Raw genomic sequence first — 20,122 nt, 5'->3', positions numbered from 1 at the left:
ATTAATTATGCACTTTGTAGCAATGCAAAAATAAGCTGCCAAGGCCAAGAAGCTATATTCACAGAGTTTTCCAGGAGTTTATGATTAAGGAATCAGTATAAAGCTTATTACATTTTCATGATGGTTTAACTGACAAAAAATGAATAAATCATATGCAAGTAATTAACTACCTCTAAACTAAGCACTTCTTTTCCCTTGTTCGCTTTCTTTACCTTCTGATCTTGATTCCTGGTGAACAACATTCATATCATTCTTGGATTCACAGGCTGAGTTTAAAATACATGGTTGCAGTTCACTCCTGGAGACTTGGCAAATACTTGGAGTATTTTGAAAATCAGAGTAATGTATAAAGACCTTCAAAAAAATAGTCTGTTTTTTACTTCCTTGTTGCAGGAAGCTTTCAGAAGAATTGTTAAAAGCACAGAGTGGAAAGGTGATGTTATTAAATGAACAAGCATCCATGCATGATATAATTACAGTGCTTGCTGTAAAACAAAAAGAAAGATAGTTATATATTGTAAGAATGGTCATATTGGAAGCACATAGTAAAATATGTACATCTAAGCATAAAGATAGATATCCTTTCACCATATTACTGTGAAACATCTCCCACATTCTGGCAGCATATTGAACATATTGTATAATGGGAGAGCATGAAAGAAGAAAGCCTCTCACATTGTACAGGCTGGATTTTATTGCTCAATAATACTAAATCTCTTCTAATGGTAACCTGCACTCATAACTGTATCTGGACACATTCCTCTTCCAAAGCTCTTAGGATCTGATCCTGTTTGAAAAAAGATGAAGCCCTTAACACTTTCAGAGGAGAAGTTTGCTCAGAAACCTACATGGTTACAATAAAATAAATGGGGGCGGGATGGAGACAGCAGAAGGAGATGCCAGAACTGTGGAGTAAGAACAGGTCTGGGTCTCTTCAATTACTTCAGAGGGGCAGCCTGCAATAAGTTACATAAGTAATAAGCCTGGTTACAATAAGTCATTGTGATTATATTGAAGAACAGCTGTAGTCAAATTTAAACCTGTCTCCAAAGATAATGCTATCATAAAGCAGGATTATATAAGGTATACCTGAAACCTCCACACTACAGCTTTTGTGTACTCTAACACAAAAATCATCCACCAATTTTATCTCCTATTTCACTTCCTTCTTTTTGGTATTCTTTGGTTTTAGCTAATGTGCCTTGATTCAACTTGGACAAGTGATACAAGGATACTCTATTATTTATTATTAAGGAGGAGGATGAATCTCTTATTTTTTCCTACTCACAGTAAGTAACCATTAAGGCTTTTTTGTACAGCACTCTTTTATATTTGAACTTGTACTTGTCTTAAAATATTTTTTAAAATCTGAAAATAATTAAAGAGCAAAAAATGCTGGTACTTAACACCAACTTGTAAAACAAGCAAATAACACTCTGTTTCTGCTCATGATGTAGGAACCCACACTACAGTAACTCACCTTCCAATTTAGATATATACTTTCATCTTCATGAAATAGGGTTTTAAGTACCTAACTCCCACTAGCACTAATGGGAGTTATATGGTCATAAATTCTCATGTATAGAGATGAAAATACATCCCTTAACATGCCCAACATTCATTGTAGCCTGACAGTTGCAATAGGCCATCTGTGCTAGCATCCAGGGGGACTAGCCTCAGAATCAATTTAGTGAAAAATTTCAGACAGGATAAAGAAACGACATCCTACAGTAAATGCAAAGTCAATTACCTTCTCTTCTTTAGTGACAGTAGATTGGCGAGTAATAAATATTCCATAAAAACAAAAACTGCAGTGATTTCTAAAATACCATATTATGCACATAAAATATAAGACAATGATTTGTTTTAATACTATAAAGAACATTTAAAAATATAAAATTTAGGGCCTGATCCTTCCCTTAGGCAAGTTGAAGGTTTTCTTCTAAATGTCCATGATCTCTCCTCATTTGCACAGTTACTGAAGAATCCCATGCACCGCTACAGACTAGGGACCGAATGGCTCAGCAGCAGTTCTGCAGAAAAGGACTTAGGGGTTACAGTGGACGAGAAGCTGGATATGAGTCAGCAGTGTGCCCTTGTTGCCAAGAAGGCTAATGGCATTTTGGGATGTGTAAGTAGGGGTATTGCCATCAGATCGAGAGACGTGATCGTTCCCCTCTATTCGACATTGATGAGGCCTCATCTGGAGTACTGTGTCCAGTTTTGGGCCCCATACTACAAGAAGGATGTGGAAAAATTGGAAAGAGTCCAGCGGAGGGCAACAAAAATGATTAGGGGACTGGAACACATGACTTATGAGGAGAGGCTGAGGGAACTGGGATTGTTTAGTCTGTGGAAGAGAAGAATGAGGGAGGATTTGATAGCTGCTTTCAGCTACCTGAAAAGAGGTTCCAAAGAGGATGGATCTAGACTGTTCTCAGTGGTAGCAGATGACAGAACAAGGAGTAATGGTGTCAAGTTGCAGTGGGGGAGGTTTAGATTGGATATTAGGAAAAACTTTTTCACTAGGAGGGTGGTGAAACACTGGAATGCGTTACCTAGGGAGGTGGTGGAATCTCTTTCCTTAGAAGTTTTTAAGGTCAGGCTTGACAAAGCCCTGGCTGGGATGATTTAGTTGGGGATTGGTCCTGCTTTAAGCAGGGGGTTGGACTAGATGACCTCCTGAGGTCCCTTCCAACCCTGATATTCTATGATTCTATGATTCTGTGACCCTTGGAGACAAATTCTTATTATCTGCCCAAGTAAACTCCTAATAAATATTCTTTGTGCAGAATGTGTAGGGGGAGGAAATTAAATTTTCCTTCCCATCCTGGAGCTAGGATGCTGAGCACCTGTGCAGCCTCCTCAAACCTACTACTCCAGTTTTCAATCTATAAATGGCTACTTTCTGCTATACATCTTTTACATAGGTATTCCGTCCATGTAGTTTGTGGAGCTAGTGAGTGTGCTATATCAGAGTGAGATATGTCTGTATCACATTATGAAGTCCATTTTGTGCTATGTGCTGAACATATTACTAATCTTACCTGAAGGCAGCCTCTTATGTATTCCAGGCAGCTGCTCTACTGGGGGAAGAGGCTTGACACCTCACTGAAACCCTATCACTGAGAAGCCATCAAGACTAGAGCCATCATGTATGTTTCTCAACTACCAGCCCATCCCCCTGGAACAATTGACTTCCCTCAAAAGTGTCCGGGGTGGGCATAATTGGAGGGAAGTTGGTGGTCCCTAGTGGAGTACATGGCAGGGAGACAGAGGCCTACATAAGAGCAGGAGCTGCTGTGTGCCAGGGAGGGGGAGAAACCATCACCACATAAAAAGGACTGGCAGGCAAGTGAGAGCAGGAGAGACTCTCCCTAACTTAAATCACTGACAACCTTTTGATTCCCGAGAAGAGGTGAAGTCAAACCAAGAAAGGGTGTGTCTCAGGACTCTTGTTTTGTTCTCTAAGATCTGTAGCCCTCTTCTGCTTTGCGAGTAAAGTTTCTGTGGTTAAGAAGTTCCTTTGCTAAGACTGTGTTTAGAGTTGTTCAGGAATTTTCCATCAAAATGATTTTCTTCAGAAAAACTTTGATTTTGCTGAAAATTTTCAATTTTCCATCAAGAAACTCGAAAATAAATATATCATTTTGGGTTGGGTTTCATTTTGAATAAGTTCAACAAAACATTAAACTATTTTTATATTATGTAGCATTATCTTATTGGAGCTGTTGTTCTGGTCCCTATTCTCTACTATGGACTGGGCCCCCTAGAGGACCATCTCTCCCATAAGGCAACATGCTGATTTCACTCTGACTGAGTGGTGTGGTCACATGACTCTGGGTGCATTGTGGGAGATGTTTGGGACCTTGATGTCCCTATTCTCCCTTTGGGCCAGACTCCCTGCTGTGCTACACCTCTCATAATGCAATGTGCCACCATAAGAAAACACAGGTTAATGTTGAAATGAAGCATTTAGGATAATTTCAACAAATCAAAATGAAACATTTCAATTGTGGGAGTGTTGAAATATTTTGTTTTGATTTAAAATGTCAGAATGAAATGTTTATTCATTTGTTCATTTAAATTTTTTAGATTTTCCATTCCATGAAAAGTTTTTAAATTTCAACTTTTCATCCTCTTTAGGACAAAAACAAATGACTAGACTCTACCAAAATCCATTCAGCTTGGAAGCACATAGGACCCAGCAACGGGGTCCACTTGCAACAGACTGGTAACCATACAGTGGGGTATTGGGCAAGGTTGTAACATGTGCCCCCACCTGTCTCTGATGCCCCCCCCCACTCTCATGCACTGCCAGTCCACAACCTAACTGACCCCCTGCTTTGCAGCAGAACTGCACCAGTATTGCTGCTTTATTTATAGATCTTGCATTTCCACAAAAGGGTGGTGACAGGATATGCCTTTTAATTCATAATGCTTTCTTGAGATAGTGAAATATACTGTAGTTAAGGAAACAAGGCTCCACTGTATCAGACACACAACTACATTAAGGTGGAGTCAAGGTTGATAACACATACCAGTAAGTTAGGATAAATGTATTATGTGGATGTTGTGATTATCATCAAAACAAGCAATACAGATCCAGGAAATTCAGAGTTAATGTTAAACTAAAAGAAATCCAAATGTGTAAGATATGGAAACACACAATGAAGGCACTCAAACAGCCTTTATTCTGCCATGTAGTGATGTCATACAATAGCTTACAATTATGAATGATGGCTATTAGTCTTTGTGGTCATATTAGTCCTTGTTCCAGATTAGATTAAACTGATTTTAAAGACACAGACTTTTTTTTTCTTGTTTCCCCCCTTCTTCCTCAAGGGTATCACTATACAGCAAAGTTAAGGTTGTTTGAGTGCTTTAACTGAGTATTTCTGTACCTTAACACTTAATTTGAAATTACCAGAAGTTCAGCTGAACCCCAGCAAACATCTGCATGATTCAGGTTTGTAACAAAACTCAAAACAAGAGCCGTCTACTAAAGAAGATTTTTAACTAACAATGCCCATGCAGCTCTTAGGATACGCACAGGGCCAAATTCTAAGATGGTGTATTCCAGGCTCGTAATTCCAGTGTTTTTACACCCTCTTACATAAGTTCAAAATTTGTTACATAGTTTAGAAAGCATCCAGATAACATGGGGCAGCTAGTTTTAAAATTCCTAGATAGAGTGTTGCGGTGCATTCTGCTTCTCAGATACTTTGCTCTAAGTCCTCTGAAACCCTTAGTGCAGAACTTAAGGCAGACCCACGCTTTCGAATTTTACCGCACTGTAGTTAAAATTCAGCAGGTACAAAAAGTTTGAGGTTGCATCAGTTATACCATGCAGTGTTATCTAAACAGGAACTATATATGAAAAAATCAACTAGAAATAACATGGTACTGACAGTAATGTCAACATGTACTCTTGTGATAACATTTATGTCATCACTGTATATTCGTGCAATCTGTTAAACAATTTGATTACTATTTAGCACTTTCGCCACTTTTACATGGAGGTAAAACATTAGGTATGGCAATCTGCAAACGTTGTTTACACCTTCTACAATATCTGAAAACTTAAAGCATCCCACTGATCTTGTCATTTTTATTCCTGGGGAAATTCTGTGCCACTGTGTATGCGTAGAATTCATGTGTCCCGCAGATTTCTTTGCTTCCCTGCAGAAAAGTGACTTTCTGATGGGGCAAACAAAGCGAAGCCGCAAAACCGGTCATGCGCCACTACCCAGCAGTGCAGGAGCGTTGTTTCAGGCATCTGGAGCAGCCAGCAGAGAGGTAAATCACGGGTGGGAGGGGGGCTGGGGACTCCCCAGCTGGTGGCTCCTACCCTGTGCCAGGCTCAGCTGCTAGTCCCAACAGGGCTGGAAAGGATGGGACTTCCTCTTTCCCTTCAAGGAGCGGCCAGGGCTGGGTCAGACCCACCCCCAGAAACCTCCCTGGCTGCTGGAAGCTCCACACTCCCCCTCCTCCCTGCTCCCTCATTCCTCAGCTGTGGGGAGGAGGAGTCACTGTATGGGGAGCTGCTCCCCCATCTGCCCAACCCCCATGCATCTGGACCCACCTCATATCCAGATTGCCCCACCAAGCCTCTCCTCCTGCACCCAGAACCGCCCCACCACTGAGCCCTCTGAACCCAAACCCACACCCCTACCAAGCCTCACTCTCTGCATCTAGAGCACCCCTGAACCCAGAAACCCCTGCTGAGCCCCACCTCCCTGCATTTGTACTCCATCCCTGCATCCAGATTGCCCCTGCATACTTGAGCCTCCACCTACCCTACCCCTACCTGGACCTGGACCACCCAGACTAGCTCCCCACCCCACTAGACCTAGACCCCCACCAAGCCAGTACCCAGACCCCTACCCCCTGCTGAGCCCTCCATACCCAGAGCCCCTTCTGCTGAGCCCTAACCACCTTCACCTGGACCCCTTCTGCAGAGTCCCATTGCCTCTGCACCCAGAACCCTACCCCACAATAAGTCCATTCATCCAGATCCCGCCCTGTATGCAGACCACCACAACAAGCTGCCAACACCCAGACTGCCCCACACAGAGCCCTTATCACCCCACACCTGGATATCCCCACACTAAGCCCTTCCATACTTGGATCCTGCTGTGCTGAGCCTGCCTGTGTGCTTGGCATGGAGGGACAAGTCTGGGCCTTTTTCTGTGTCAGGGCTGGGTGCAGCCTCACCACTGAGTCCATGTCCCGGGGTGGGGGCTGCAGTGTGATCTCCCACCTCTGTGCAGTCAGTGGCCTGTGCTCCCCACTGCCATGCTGGAGCCTCCACATTTATTTATTGACCAATAAAATTGGCAGAATTTTGGAGAATTTTAAAATATTATGTGCAGAATTTTTAATTTTTTGGCACAGAATTCCCTCAGGAGCATCATTTTGTAAGCTATAGATTGTTATCCTTATGCCTGAGTTAGAATCAATTTAATTCTTGCTTGGTAAATAAAAATATAAATTCAAATTAAATTAACTTTCCTAACTTGTATACACTTTAAGCTTTCAGAGTTTTTACTGAATATCACTTTTCATTAAAAATTAACATAAAGCCTTTCAGGAAAATGAACCATCTTTATCAGATGGACACTTTTCTTGTTATGTTTTTCTCCTCAAGGTCCTACTTTGGAATACAGAAGAAAAAACCCCATAATTTAATGTTAGCCTATCTATGGATTTTTAAATGAAGATATAACAATGAATAAGTAAAAAGAAAAGGAGTACTTGTGGCACCTTAGAGAGTAACCAATTTATTTGAGCATAAGCTTTCGTGAGCTACAGCTCACTTCATCGGATGCATACTGTGGAAAATACAGAAGATGTTTGTTTTTATACACACAAATCATGAAAAAATGGGTGTTTATCACTACAAAAGGTTTTCTCTCCACCCACCCCACTCTTCTGCTGGAACCCTGACCTGGGATATTCTATCTACTACCCAAGATCCATAAACCTGGAAATCCTGGGCACCCCATTATCTCAGGCATTGGCACCCTGACAGCAGGATTGTCTGGCTATGTAGACTCCCTCCTCAGGCCCTATGCTACCAGCACTCCCAGCTACCTTCGAGACACCACTGACTTCCTGAGAAAACTACAATCCATTGGTGATCTTCCTGATAACACCATCCTGGCCACTATGGATGTAAAAGCCCTCTACAGCAACATCCACACAAAGATGGACTACAAGCCGTCAAGAACACTATCCCCGATAATGTCACGGCTAACCTGGTGGCTGAACTTTGTGACTTTGTCCTTACCCATAACTATTTTACATTTGGGGACAATGTATACATTCAAATCAGCGGCACTGCTATGGGTACCCGCATGACCCAACAGTATGCCAACATTTTTATGGCTGACTTAGAACAACACTTCCTCAGCTCTCATCCCCTAACGCCCCTACTCTACTTGAGCTATCTTGATGACATCTTCATCATCTGGACCCATGGAAAAGAAGCTCTTGAGGAATTCCACCATGATTTCAACAATTTCCATCCCACCATCAACCTCAGCCTGGTCCAGTCCACACAAGAGATCCACTTCCTGGACACTACAGTGCTAATAAACGATGGTCACATAAACACCATCCTATACCGGAAAGCTATGGACCGCTATTCCTACCTGCATGCCTCCAGCTTTCACCCTGACCACACCACACGATCCATTGTCTACAGCCAAGCTCTGCGATACAACCGCATTTGGTCCAACCCCTCAGACAGAGACAAACACCTACAAGATCTCTATCAAGCATTCTTACAACTACAATACCCACCTGCGGAAGTGAAGAAACAGATTGATAGAGCCAGAAGAGTTCCCAGAAGTCACCTACTACAGGACAGGCCTAACAAAGAAAATAACAGAACGCCACTAGCCGTCACCTTCAGCCCCCATCTAAAACCCCTCTAACGCATATCAAGGATCTACAACCTATCCTGAAGGATGACCCAACACTCTCACAAATCTTGGGAGACAGGCCAGTCCTTGCCTACAGACAGCCCGCCAACCTGAAGCGAATACTCACCAGCAACCACATACCACACAACAGAACCACTAACCCAGGAACCTATCCTTTCAACAAAGCCTGTTGCCAACTGTGCCCACATATCTATTCAGGGGACACCATCACAGGGCCTAATAACATCAGCCACACTATCAGAGGCTCGTTCACCTGCACATCTACCAATGTGATATATGCCATCATGTGCCAACAATGCCCCTCTGCCATGTACATTGGTCAAACTGGACAGTCTCTACGTAAAAGAATAAATGGACACAAATCCGATGTCAAGAATTATAACATTCATAAACCAGTCGGAGAACATTTCAATCTCTCTGGTCACGCGATTACAGACATTAAAGTTGTGATATTACAACAGAAAATCTTCAAATCCAGACTCCAGCGAGAGACTGCTGAATTGGAATTCATTTGCAAATTGGATACAATTAACTTAGGCTTGAATAGAGACTGGGAGTGGCTAAGTCATTATGCAAGGTAAGCTATTTCCCCTTGTTTTCCTAACCCCCCCCCCAGACGTTCTTGTTAAACCCTGCATTTGTGCTCGAAATGGCCCACCTTGATTATCATACACATTGTAAGGAGAGTCATCACTTTAGATAAGCTACTACCAACAGGAGAGTGGTTTGTTTGGTTTTTTTGGGGGGAGGGTGTTGGGGGAGGGTGTTGGGGGGGGAGAAAACCTGGATTTGTGCTGGAAATGGCCCACCTTGATTATCATACACATTGTAAGTAGAGTGATCACTTTACATAAGCTATTACCAGCAGGAGAGTGGGGTGGGGGGAGAGAAAACCTTTTGTAGTGGTAAACACCCATTTTTTCATGATTTGTGTGTATAAAAACAAACATCTTCCGTATTTTCCACAGTATGCATCTGATGAAGTGAGCTGTAGCTCACAAAAGCTTATGCTCAAATAAATTGGTTAGCCTCTGAGGTGCCACAAGTATTCCTTTTCTTTTTGCGAATACAGACTAACACGGCTGTTACTCTGAAACCAATGAATAAGTCTTATTCATACATTTTCTCCCAACTCTCAGTATTGACCTCTATGACCAAATTATATTTGGAATTCATATTAAGAGATTGATTTCACTCCATTCTACCCACTCTGCACTTCTTTGTTTCAGTTCACCATACATACATAATACTTTCATATCTTCAACAGGATTAACTATTTTTCATGTTCTTTGAATGAAAGTATAATACAATAATGTTACAAACATTTTTGTGCCTTTGGGTGCAAGAAGTTCAAAATAGTTATAATTCTAACAAGCAATTACCTTCTGTAGAAAAACCCTGCCAAAAGCAAGAAGTACAACATCAATTAAATGAAAACACCTACAACATTTTTGATTCTGGTATATGTAACTGTTTGACAAATATTCTTCATAATTAATATGTACAGTTAACTATAATTAACAAAAAGCTAATTAAAGTGACACATTTCATATACATTTTGTTAAGTTTACTATCAGTAAGAAAATTGTATCACAATCAGCTCCTCTGGGAAAGTACATGTGAATTCTTTAATTGCAATCTGACCTTAAAATAAAGAAGAGCCCTCATTCTTTAAAGCGGATCACTCACCTTCATGGGTTTTGAAAAATTCAGGCAAACTTACAAAGAACATGATAATTATTGCTATTAATAATTTCAGGAGATCTGCTTTTCTCATAGTCAAGCACATGTCACTGAGGAGCTCTCATCTAGCATACTGGTGGGAAGTTCCTTCCTGTTTTCGTGTTGGTCTTATGCAAAATACTTCTTATTCATTTCCTTTTTCTAGCAAGACTTGCCCCTTTTTTTTTAATGTTTTGTTAAATGAGTTTCAGAGAGCCAGTTTCTCTGGTTACTTACACTAGCATAAATGAGGAGTAAGGCCACTGAATACAATGAAAGTATACTAAATATTAAATGGTATCAGTGAGAGGAAAATCATGCCTAGAAACCAGGGCCGTCAAACTATTTAAAAAATTAATTGCGATTAATTGCAGTTTTAAATTGCACAGTTAAACAGCAATAGAATACCATTTATTTAAATATTTTTAGATGTTTTCTATATTTTCAAATATACTGATTTCAGTTATAACACAGAATACCAAGTGTAGAGTACACACTTTACATTATCATTTTTATTACAAACAGTGGAACTGTAAAAAAGATAAAATAAAGAGTATTTTTCAATTCACCTCATACAAATTCTGTAGTGCAATCTCTTTATCGTGAAAGTGCAGCTTACAAATGTAGAATTATTATTATTTGTTTACATAACTGCACTCAAAAAGAAAACAGTTGTGACAGGGTCAGGCCAGATGGCTACAGGAGAGTGATAGAAGGCAGATATATTAGCCCCAGGTTAAGTAGGTCCCTTTTCCCTGGGTAAGGTAACAGGGAAGGTTTTTTTTTTTTTTTTTTTTTTTGAAACAGAAAGGAAATTTATTTGTAACAGTTACAGAGAATACAAAAGGATAAAAAAAAGAACTTAGCAACAAAACAACGCAATCAAAAGGTATAACACAACAGCTTTCAGGAGGGAGAGGTGTTCAGGTTAGCCCAGGCCCAGAGCGGGGGGGCTTCCTCGACACTCGTGGTCTTCCACCCTCCTGAGTTACCTGGTGGCCTAGAGCGGGGGGGCTTCCTCGACACTCGTGGTCTTCCACCCTCTCGAGTTACCTAGTGCCGCGCCCAGGGTCACCGACCCTCCCTCTCCTGAGAGTGCCCGACAAGACGGGCACGGCTGCGGGGTGGGTGGTTGGGAGGGAGGGGGGTACACCCATATATTATAGGACCCCTCCTAGAAGACAGTAATGATGGTATTCACAGCAGCTAACGGCTGTGACTGGCGGCTCTCGCTCTTTCCCTCAATCAGAGGGTCAGACGGAGGGAACCGGACGGGGTCACCGAGCAGAGAACCCCGGACAGCGCCCACCGCTCCTCGAAGGTGTCAAGGGAGTCGGTGGACGCTGCCCAGAGGAACTCCGCCCGGATACGTGAATGTACTGAGAGTCGGAAAACGGCCTCACAATCGCAGGACGCCTCATGAGCCAACCTCCGCTCTCTGGTCTTATAAATGGCTGTTTTAGCCAAGGCTAGGAGGAGGCTAACCAGGAGATCCCGCGACTTGGTGGGGCCACGGATGGGGAGTGTATAGATAAAGAGGTGGGGGGAAAAATGAAGCCAAAAGCGCAAAAGAATATTTGTGAGGAGCCGAAAAAGAGGCTGCAATCTGGCACACTCTAAATAGACGTGCGCCAGGGTTTCCCTCACATTGCAAAAAGGGCAAGTCTCCGGAAGGGAGGTAAAACGTGTCAAAAACACGCCCGTGCTCACAGCCCCGTGAAGGAGCCGCCAACTGATGTCCCCGACGGGCCTCGGGACCAAGGTGGAGTACAGGCTGGCCCACCGAGGTTGCTCACCCTCCAAAGGTGGTAAGAGATCTCGCCACTTTGTATCGGGGCGGGACACCAGGGTGCGGGCATGAAGGGTATGGAGCGTGAGTGTATATAAATATTTCCGTGATGCAACTTGAAAACCGACCGGTTGCAGTTCATGCAGCCGGCTCGCAGTGAAAGGATGAGGGGTGTGTTGGGATCGGCAGGGTAGGGGCCCGATGGAAAGGTCTGGCGGGCCTGGGGTAAGGGATGGGCGGGGTGCGCCCTCGCACAAGGCTCGGCTAACATAAGCCCGAGCGGCGGGGGTCAGAGCGGCCTCCACCTCCTGAAGCACGCGCCGGGGGGTGCGAAGGCTGGAGAGCCCCATGCGTCGAGCGAGCGTCAGGGGATCCAGCCAGTCCCCCCGGTCGTAGTCCAGGAGGTCCCCGACCCTCGTAACTCCCGCCAGGACCAACCTCTGGCGCACCGTGCGGGACTCCGCCGCCTGCACACAAAGTTGGGGGTTGTGTAGCAGGGGCTCCGTGAGGAGATCTGCCCCACGATGGCCGCCACGGACCTGGTCGTTGAAAACAGTTTCCAGGCCCGGAGGAGGTCCTGGTAGAAATCCGGCAGCCCGGAGAGGTCTCGCGGAAAACCTCTCGAACAAAGATAAAAGAGCTGTCGGTCATATCGGAGCCCATGGAAGCGGCGTAAAAAGGCATGCGCCAATATGCTCCAAGTCGAACTACCTGCACTATAAAGGAGCCTCTGCAGGGCCTGGAGGCGGAAAACGCGGACCTGAGTGTACAGACACTTCAGGTCCTGCCCTCCTTCCTTCAGGGGCAAGTGGAGAACTCCAACAGGGGCCCAGTGCAATCCTGACCAAAAGAACTCCAGAATCAATCTCCGGAGGTGGGACAGGAAACCCGGGGCCGGGACTAGGGTGTTGAGCCGGTACCAGAGCGTGGACAGGACTAGTTGGTTAAGCACCAGTGCTCTCCCCCGAAGGGAGAGACATCGGAGTAGCCTCGTCCATTTCCTGATCCGCTCAATCACGCCGCCTTCCAAATTTTGCCAGTTCTCCGGCGGAGAAGGGTGCGTGGCAGAAAGGTAAACGCCGAGATAGAGCAGAGGGCCGGCACTCCACCGGATGGTCTGAAGCGCGGGTGGGAGGGAGCTTACCTGCCGCCAGCCCCCCACCGCCAAGCCAGAGCTCTTGACCCAGTTGACGCGGGCGGAGGAGGCTGCCGAAAAGATGGCTTGGCATGCCTCCACTCGCGTCAAGTCGCCCGGGTCCTGGACCACGAAGAGGACGTCATCGGCGTACGCCGACAGGACCAGCCGCAGCTCCGGCTCCCGCAGCACCAACCCCGTCAACCTCCTGCGGAGGAGACAGAGGAAAGGCTCGATCGCCAGAGCGTACAGCTGGCCTGAAAGGGGACACCCCTGCCGCACCCCGCGCCCGAAGCTGACCGGTTCGGTCAGGGTCCAGTTGAGCCTAACCAGACACTCCGCGGAGGCGTACAGCACCCGGAGAAAACTCACAAACTGAGGTCCGAATCCAAACGCTCGCAGGGTGCTCAGGAGGTACCCATGATCTACCCTATCGAACGCCTTCTCTTGATCGAGAGACAGGAGGGCGAACGACAGACCGTCTCTCCGCCCGAGTTCCAAAAGGTCTCGGACTAAAAAGAGGTTGTCAAAAATGCTGCGACCCGGGACAGTATAGGTCTGGTCTGGGTGAATCACGTCCGCCATCACGGACCCTAGCCGCAGCGAGATTGCTTTCGCTACGATTTTATAATCCGTGCTAAGGAGTGAGAGGGGACGCCAGTTTCGTAAGTCGCGGAGGTCCCCCTTCTTCGGCAGCAAGGCGAGCACCGCTCGTCTGCACGAGAGAGGGAGGACCCCGCCCTGCAAGGACTCAGCCCAGACAGTGACTAGGTCTGGGCCAAGGATGTCCCAGAACGCGCGGTAAAACTCCACGGTCAGCCCGTCCATGCCCAGAGATTTATTGGTGGGCATGCGACGGAGGGCTTCCGAGAACTCGGCCAGGGTGAGAGGCAGCTCTAGCCGGTCTCGGTCGCCCACGCTGACCGTGGGGAGTTCCTCCCAGAGCACCCCGCAAGCGCCAGGATCGGTCGGATCCGGGGAGAAAAGGTTTGCGTAGAAGTCACGGGCCCTCCCACACATCTCCTCCGGATCCGTGAGGGGGGTGCCGTCTTCCGCTAGAAGGCAGGTGACGTGTTTTTTGGCCCCCCTCGTTTTCTCCAGGGCGTAGAAGAAGCGGGAGCCGCGATCCATCTCCTGAAGGAGGCGGATGCGGGACCGGACAAAGGCACCTCGGGCCCGGTGGTCCTCGAGGGCTCGAAGTTCCTCCCGCTTCTCCCGGCACGCTCCGCAGAGGGACGGGTCCCCGGGGCTGGCGGCCAGGCGCCTCTCCAGCTCTAAGACCTCCCGTTCCAACTGCTCTATCGCCGCATTTCGCCGTCGGCTGGTGCCCCGAGTGTAGTCGCGGCAGAAGAGCTTGGCGCGCACCTTCCCTAAATCCCACCATCGCCGCACCAAGGGAAAGGCACGCCACTGCTCCCGCCAGGCCAGCCAAAACTCCCGGAAGGACATCACAAAGCTCTCGTCCTCCAACAGGCTGTTATTAAAGTGCCAGTAAGCCGGCCCCGGTCCCTCTGCACGGAGGGAGACCGTGACGGCAACCAAATGATGGTCGGAAAAAGGGGCCGGCCGAATGGTGGAGGAGTGGGCCTGTGAGAGATGGAGACGGGATAGATAAATACGGTCTAACCGAGAGCGGTGCGACCGACGGGCCTCCACCCGAACGAAGGTAAACGTGGAAGTATCATCTGGGTGATGGTCACGCCAGACGTCCACTAGGGAGTGATAGTCGACTATGTCTCGAAGAATGGTCGCGGCGGCCGGGCTCGGCTCGGCCCCCGAGCGGTCCCGTTCCTCGAGGGTGGTGTTAAAGTCCCCTCCCAGGATCAGGCACTCGTGTGAATCCAGGGTGTCGAGAAATTCGGACACCTGCTGGTAAAATTGCGGCCGCTGTGAGCTCACCTGCGGGGCATAAATATTAACAAAATTGACCACGAGCCCCTCCAAACGAACTCGGAGGTGCAACAAGTGGCCCGGCACGGCCTCAGTGACTCCTAGCACCTCGGGCCGTAGGGTGGGGGAGAACAGGGTCGCCACTCCAGCTCGCCAAGCCGTGCAGTGGCTGAAGTATACCCCGTCCCCCCATTCCAGCCGCCACCTATCCTCGGCGGTTGGGTCCGTGTGGGTCTCCTGCAGGAAAACCACAGAGTACCTCCCCTCCCGAAGGTAGGAGAGCACCTGGGACCTGCGGAGAGCCATCCTACAGCCCCTGGTGTTCAGGGTTACAATGATGAGAGGTGTCATGCGGAGGGCTGGGGGGGTGGGGAGTTCTCAGGGGTGGGGGTACTCATGGCCCCCGGCGGGTCGCGTAGCAACCCGTGTCCCATCCCGTGAGTAAGTAACTCTTTCCGGAAGCTGCGGGCCCGCTCGTAGGCCGCGGCACCGCCCTTCCCTTGCCCTCTACCCTCCCTCATAAGGGCTCTCGCGGCCCGAAGGAGTCGATCAAAGTCCCCCCATTGCTGGAGAGCCAGCTGTGCCCTATCGCGGGCACCACGGCATCGTTTCAAGAACTCCCGTAATGCATGCTGCAGCTCATGGGGGGGTAGGGTTACAACTCCCAGAGCAGTCCCTGGTGGGGCTTTTGATACAGCTTCGTGGTCCGCTAAGGCGGGTAGGCAGGGTGCGGACCGCCGACGGGGTGTCTGACAGGCTGGGGTTATTAACTCCATCTCGTGCCTTGGGGCGGACGGGGATGGCAGGGGGAAAGGTGCAACTCCTGGGGAGTCGCAACTAGAAAACATAAAGACTGCTCCCTGGGGGGAATCTGCAAAAGGCGGAAAAGAAATAACCCCAGGGGCGGCGGTAGCCTTGCAGGAGGAGGGAGACTGAACCGGAATAGGGGTGGGGGCAGGGGCAGAGGTAAGGCCCTGGGCTTCAGGAGGCGAACAGCAAAAAGAAGGTGCCTCCCGAGCAGGGTCGGGGGTGAAGGGGCAAGGGAGGGGGCTCCGAGGAATGCTAGGTACTGGCTCCGGGGTGGTCGTGGCAGCCATGGCCTCAGGCGGTAAACCACTTTCCGTGGGGTGCTCACCCGGAAAGGCAGTCAGGGGGAAAGGACATGGGGAGAGGGGGCCTGGGGTGAAATTGCCCAAATCGAGGCCGGCCGGCAGTAAATCATCCCCTCCCTGGGTGACCGGGGTCAAATCCAGGGCTTCAATCTCTGCGTACACAGAGGAGAGGCCAACTCCCACCACCCCAGGGGCCTCTCCGCTAGGGCCCGCCTCGGCGGTCACGTCGGGGTTCGTTGGGAGTTCAGGTGGTATCTGGTTAGAAGGGGCTTCCCCCGGGGCTTCGGAGGGGAGGGTCCCCCGCGGAGGGGGGATTCCACCCTCCAATGCTGGTCTATCTTCACCTCCCGACACCAGCGAATGGATCGCACTCGTGGCCGAGGCGGGAGGCTCAAGGCCGGTACCTCCCTTCCTGGTCTTCCGGGGGGCTTCCGCGTCAGATGAATGCAGCGGAGCTCGAGCCCTCCGCTTGCCTCGCTTCCCCTGGACTACAGTCCAGCCCTCCATGGCGTCGTCCGGGGGTTGAGTAGCAGGGGACGGAGCGGGGCGCGGAGGCAAAGGTTCAGGGGTTTGGGGGGGTAGCGGTAAGGCAGCATGAGGGGCGGGGGGTTCTCCTTGGGGCGAGCCCTCTCTTGCACCCGGTAAAAGCTTTGCCACACCCCCCTCCATAGGCTCTGCCGAGGCGGTTACGGCAAGAGTGGGACTCCCGTGGTCGCCCGGGCGTTGTTGGAGGGGTGCCTCTTGGGCCCGGACGGGGGCAGCGGTGGATCGGGTGGGAGGGGGGGTGGTGTCGGGTGCCAGGTGGCCAGGGGTGTCGGCAACAACAGGGCCGACATCCCGCCGGGTCTCGGGGGTCTCAGGTGCCCCTCTCCCCCGGGCCAAAGGGCAGTCCCTGCGGACATGCCCTGCCGAGCGGCAGAGGTAGCACCGGGCCTCTCCGGTGGAATAAAAGACCCTATAGCGGGCTCCCTGGTAGGGAACTAGGAAGGACCCCTCGAGCGCCTCTCCGTCACGCACCCCCGCCGGCAGTAAAATCTGCACTTGCCGGCGGAACGATAGGACGTGACGGAGGGCGGGGTCCTTGCAGCCTAACGGGAGAGGGCTAATAACAGAAACAAGCTTCCCCAGGGCAGAGAGAGCAGGTAACAGGGCAACATTAGGTAAAAAGGGAGGAACGGAGGTGAGGACGAAGCGAACGCCCAAATCTTCTAGCGGTTCTAGGGGGAGAAAACACCCCCCCCACCACTAGGCCCTTCTCCACCGCCTCCTGGGCGGCAGTCTCCGAGGCCAGAAAGAGAACGACCTTCCCATACATCTTGGAGGCCGCCACAATGGCCATGGGTCCTACCACTTTCGCCAACGCCTGCACGTATGCCTCCACGTGGGGCGAGGCGGGCACTAGGAGGCAACGGACACCGTGCTTCCTGGTCAGGGCGGGAAGAGGGTCCCGATTGCTAGTAATGGCAGCGGAGGCAGTGGGAGGGCGAGATGAGGAGGCGGCAGGTGAGGGGGGGCCTGTCGCCACCCGGGCATACGTCCTGGGGGCCGGGGGAGGGATGGTCGCAGAGCTGGTGGAGGGAACAGCTGGGAGGGGTGCCGCGATCGATGACGAGGCCACTGTGGTGGGGGCGGCCTCTGCCACGGAGGGTCCAGCGGCATTAGCGGGGCCCTTCCCTTTTGGCCCGCTTCGATTTTTCTTTCCAACTGGGGGGGGGTTCCTAGAATCTAGTGGGGCAGGAACCAGAGCAGCAGTAGTAATCGCCCCGGTGCCTCCCACTGCCGATGCCCCAGCGGGGGCGGTGGCAGGGGTTCTAACAATGGAGGCGGTGGGGAAATCTTGAGGGGTGGGCAGGAGGGTAGATGGGGAAGGGGCAACCAATTTCGGTGGAGGGGCCTTGCGTCCCTCCTTCTCTGCCATTGTAAGCAGGGAGAGACAGGGAGACACTGGGAGGGGGGGGGGCAAAAATCGGGGTCCGGTAGTAGGGGTAGGCTATGGGGTAAACAATCCGGGGGGGGGGGGGAGGACAACCCACCACAAGTGTCCAAAGAGTCTCGCTTGGTTGGTTGTTATGCCTGGTCCAAAAGGCAAAGTCCAAAGCAAACAGCTGGATCCGAAGGCAGATGGCAGATTGCCAGCAGGGACGAAGCAGCGGGGGCCGTGATAGTTGTAATAGTGGTGGGGGGGGTTGGGGGCACCGATGGATCTGGGGGTAGCTCCCTGCTACACCCCTGTGCCGCCGCAGGTGCAGCTGAAATGCAGTCAACTCCCCCCCCCGAGGGTAGAAATTCAAAAGAAATCCCTCAGTCTTACGGCCTCTCTCCACGATGATTCATAGCTGCCCGGGAGTTCTCCGGCCTCTGGCGTCTGCTACAGCTGTTGGCTCTGTCCCAAGGCTCTCGGAAAAAGTCCAGGCAAAAAACAAAACAGCTGGGTCTGGGGGGGTCCACTCCCCTCTCCGGACAGCAGGTTGGCAGTCCTCCCCCCCTCCTCCGGGGGTTTCAAGTAAGCAAGGAGCAAAGTCCAAAAGCAGGCATCGGGGGGGGGGGGGTGCTGGCGACCGGCCAGCACACTAACGCAGCTCAAAAAAACGGGAAAAAACAAAACCAAAAGAACAAAGCGTCCGGCCCAAACGCGGGGGGGGAAACTAAGCAAAAGGAAAAGTGTGAAAAATCCGGGCCGGGGGGCTTTAGGAAAGAAAGGAAAGCAAATAGCTCAGGAGCGAGTGAAGAACGATTCCGGCTCCTTAACAGGGAAGGGTCCAGAACAATCAGGAACTTTCTGGAAACAATTAAGGCAGACAAGCTGATTAGAACACCTGCAGCCAATCAAGAAGCTGCTAAAATCAATTAAGGCAGGCTAATCAGGGCACCTGAGTTTAAAAAGGAGCTCACTTCAGTTTGTGGTGTGCGTGCAAGGAGCTGGGAGCGAGAGGTGCAAGAAGCTGAGAGTGAGAAGGCGTATGACTGGAAGACTGAAAAGTACAAGCATTATCAGACATCAGGAGGAAGGTCCTGTGGTGAGAATAAAGAAGGTGTTAGGAGGAGGCCATGGGGAAGTAGCCCAGGGAGTTGTAGCTGTCATGCAGCTGTTACAGGAGCCACTCTAGACAGCTGCAATCCACAGGGCCCTGGGCTGGAACCTGGAGTAGAGGGTGGGCCCGGGTTCCCTCCATCCCCTCAACTCCCTACTTGATACCGGAGGAGTTGAACTGAACTGTTGGTTCCACCAGAGGGGAAGGTCTCTGGCCTGTTCCCTGATCCACTAGGAGGATCAGCAGAGACTGGGAGGATTGTTCTTCTTCCTTTCCCCATGCTGACCAGTGATGAGGCTAACTGAATGAATGGCAGATTTGAGCCACGAAAGTGGCCAAACTGAGGGCTGCCGTGAACCTCTGAGGTCAGAAAATCTGCCAATAAGCGCAGGACCTACCAAGGCAGAGGAGGAACTTGGAGGCCCCTTCATGCTTTAATGACCATCCCAGAGGACATGCTTCTATGCCAGGGGTGGGCAAACTTCTTGACCTGAGGGCCACATCTGGGTGGGGAAATTGCATGCAGGGCCATAAATGTAGGGCTGGGGCAGGGGGTTGATGTGTGGGAGGAAGTGCGAGGTGTGGGAGGGGGTGCGGTGTGCAGGAAGGGGCTCAGGGCAAGGGGTTGGGGCGGAGGAAGGGTGTGAGATGTATGAGGGGGCTCAGGGAAGAGGGTTGGGGTACAGGAGGGGGTGCAGGAGTGGGCTCAGGGCAGGGGGTTGGGGTGCAGGGTGGGTGCAGAGTGCGGCAGGGGGCTCTGGGCAGGGGATTGGGGCATGGCAGGGGGCTCAGGGCAGGGGTTGGGGTTAAGGAGGGGTGCAGGGTGCAGCAGGGGTTGGGGTGCAGGCAGGGTGTGGCAAGGGGCTCAGGGCAGGGGTGTGGGGTGCAGGAGGGGCTCGGGGTGAAGGTTCTGGCCTAGCGCCACTTACCTGGAGCGGCTCCAGGGTGGCAGTGGCAGTGGGGACACCTGGCCCCTCTCAGATTTTGGAGGA

The 20,122-nt window shown here is 50.0% G+C and overlaps 1 protein-coding gene across 2 annotated transcripts in view; it reads right to left on the bottom strand.

Annotated features, from left to right (window-relative positions):
• The window catches only part of TMEM156 (transmembrane protein 156), a 36,591-nt gene extending 17,951 nt beyond the window's left edge, over positions 1-18,640 (bottom strand). Inside the window, exons 1-2 of one of the 2 annotated variants that reach the window (XM_084627257.1) lie at positions 18,132-18,640; positions 213-485 (exon numbers count right to left, since the gene is read on the bottom strand). In XM_084627257.1, coding sequence (XP_084483383.1) covers positions 213-462 — 250 coding nt within the window. In that variant the 5' untranslated portion in view covers positions 463-485; positions 18,132-18,640. The remainder of the gene's footprint in view (positions 1-212; positions 486-18,131) is intronic. The other variant, XM_084627258.1, reaches the window with a different exon arrangement.
• Between the last annotated feature and the right edge of the window lie 1,482 nt (positions 18,641-20,122).

Source organism: Lepidochelys olivacea (genome assembly GCF_965140295.1).
Source record: "Lepidochelys olivacea isolate rLepOli2 genome assembly, chromosome: 4".
Lineage (NCBI taxonomy): Eukaryota > Metazoa > Chordata > Testudines > Cheloniidae > Lepidochelys > Lepidochelys olivacea.
The sequence above is the reverse complement of the archived record's forward strand: the minus strand, read 5'-3'. Positions and strand labels throughout refer to the sequence as shown.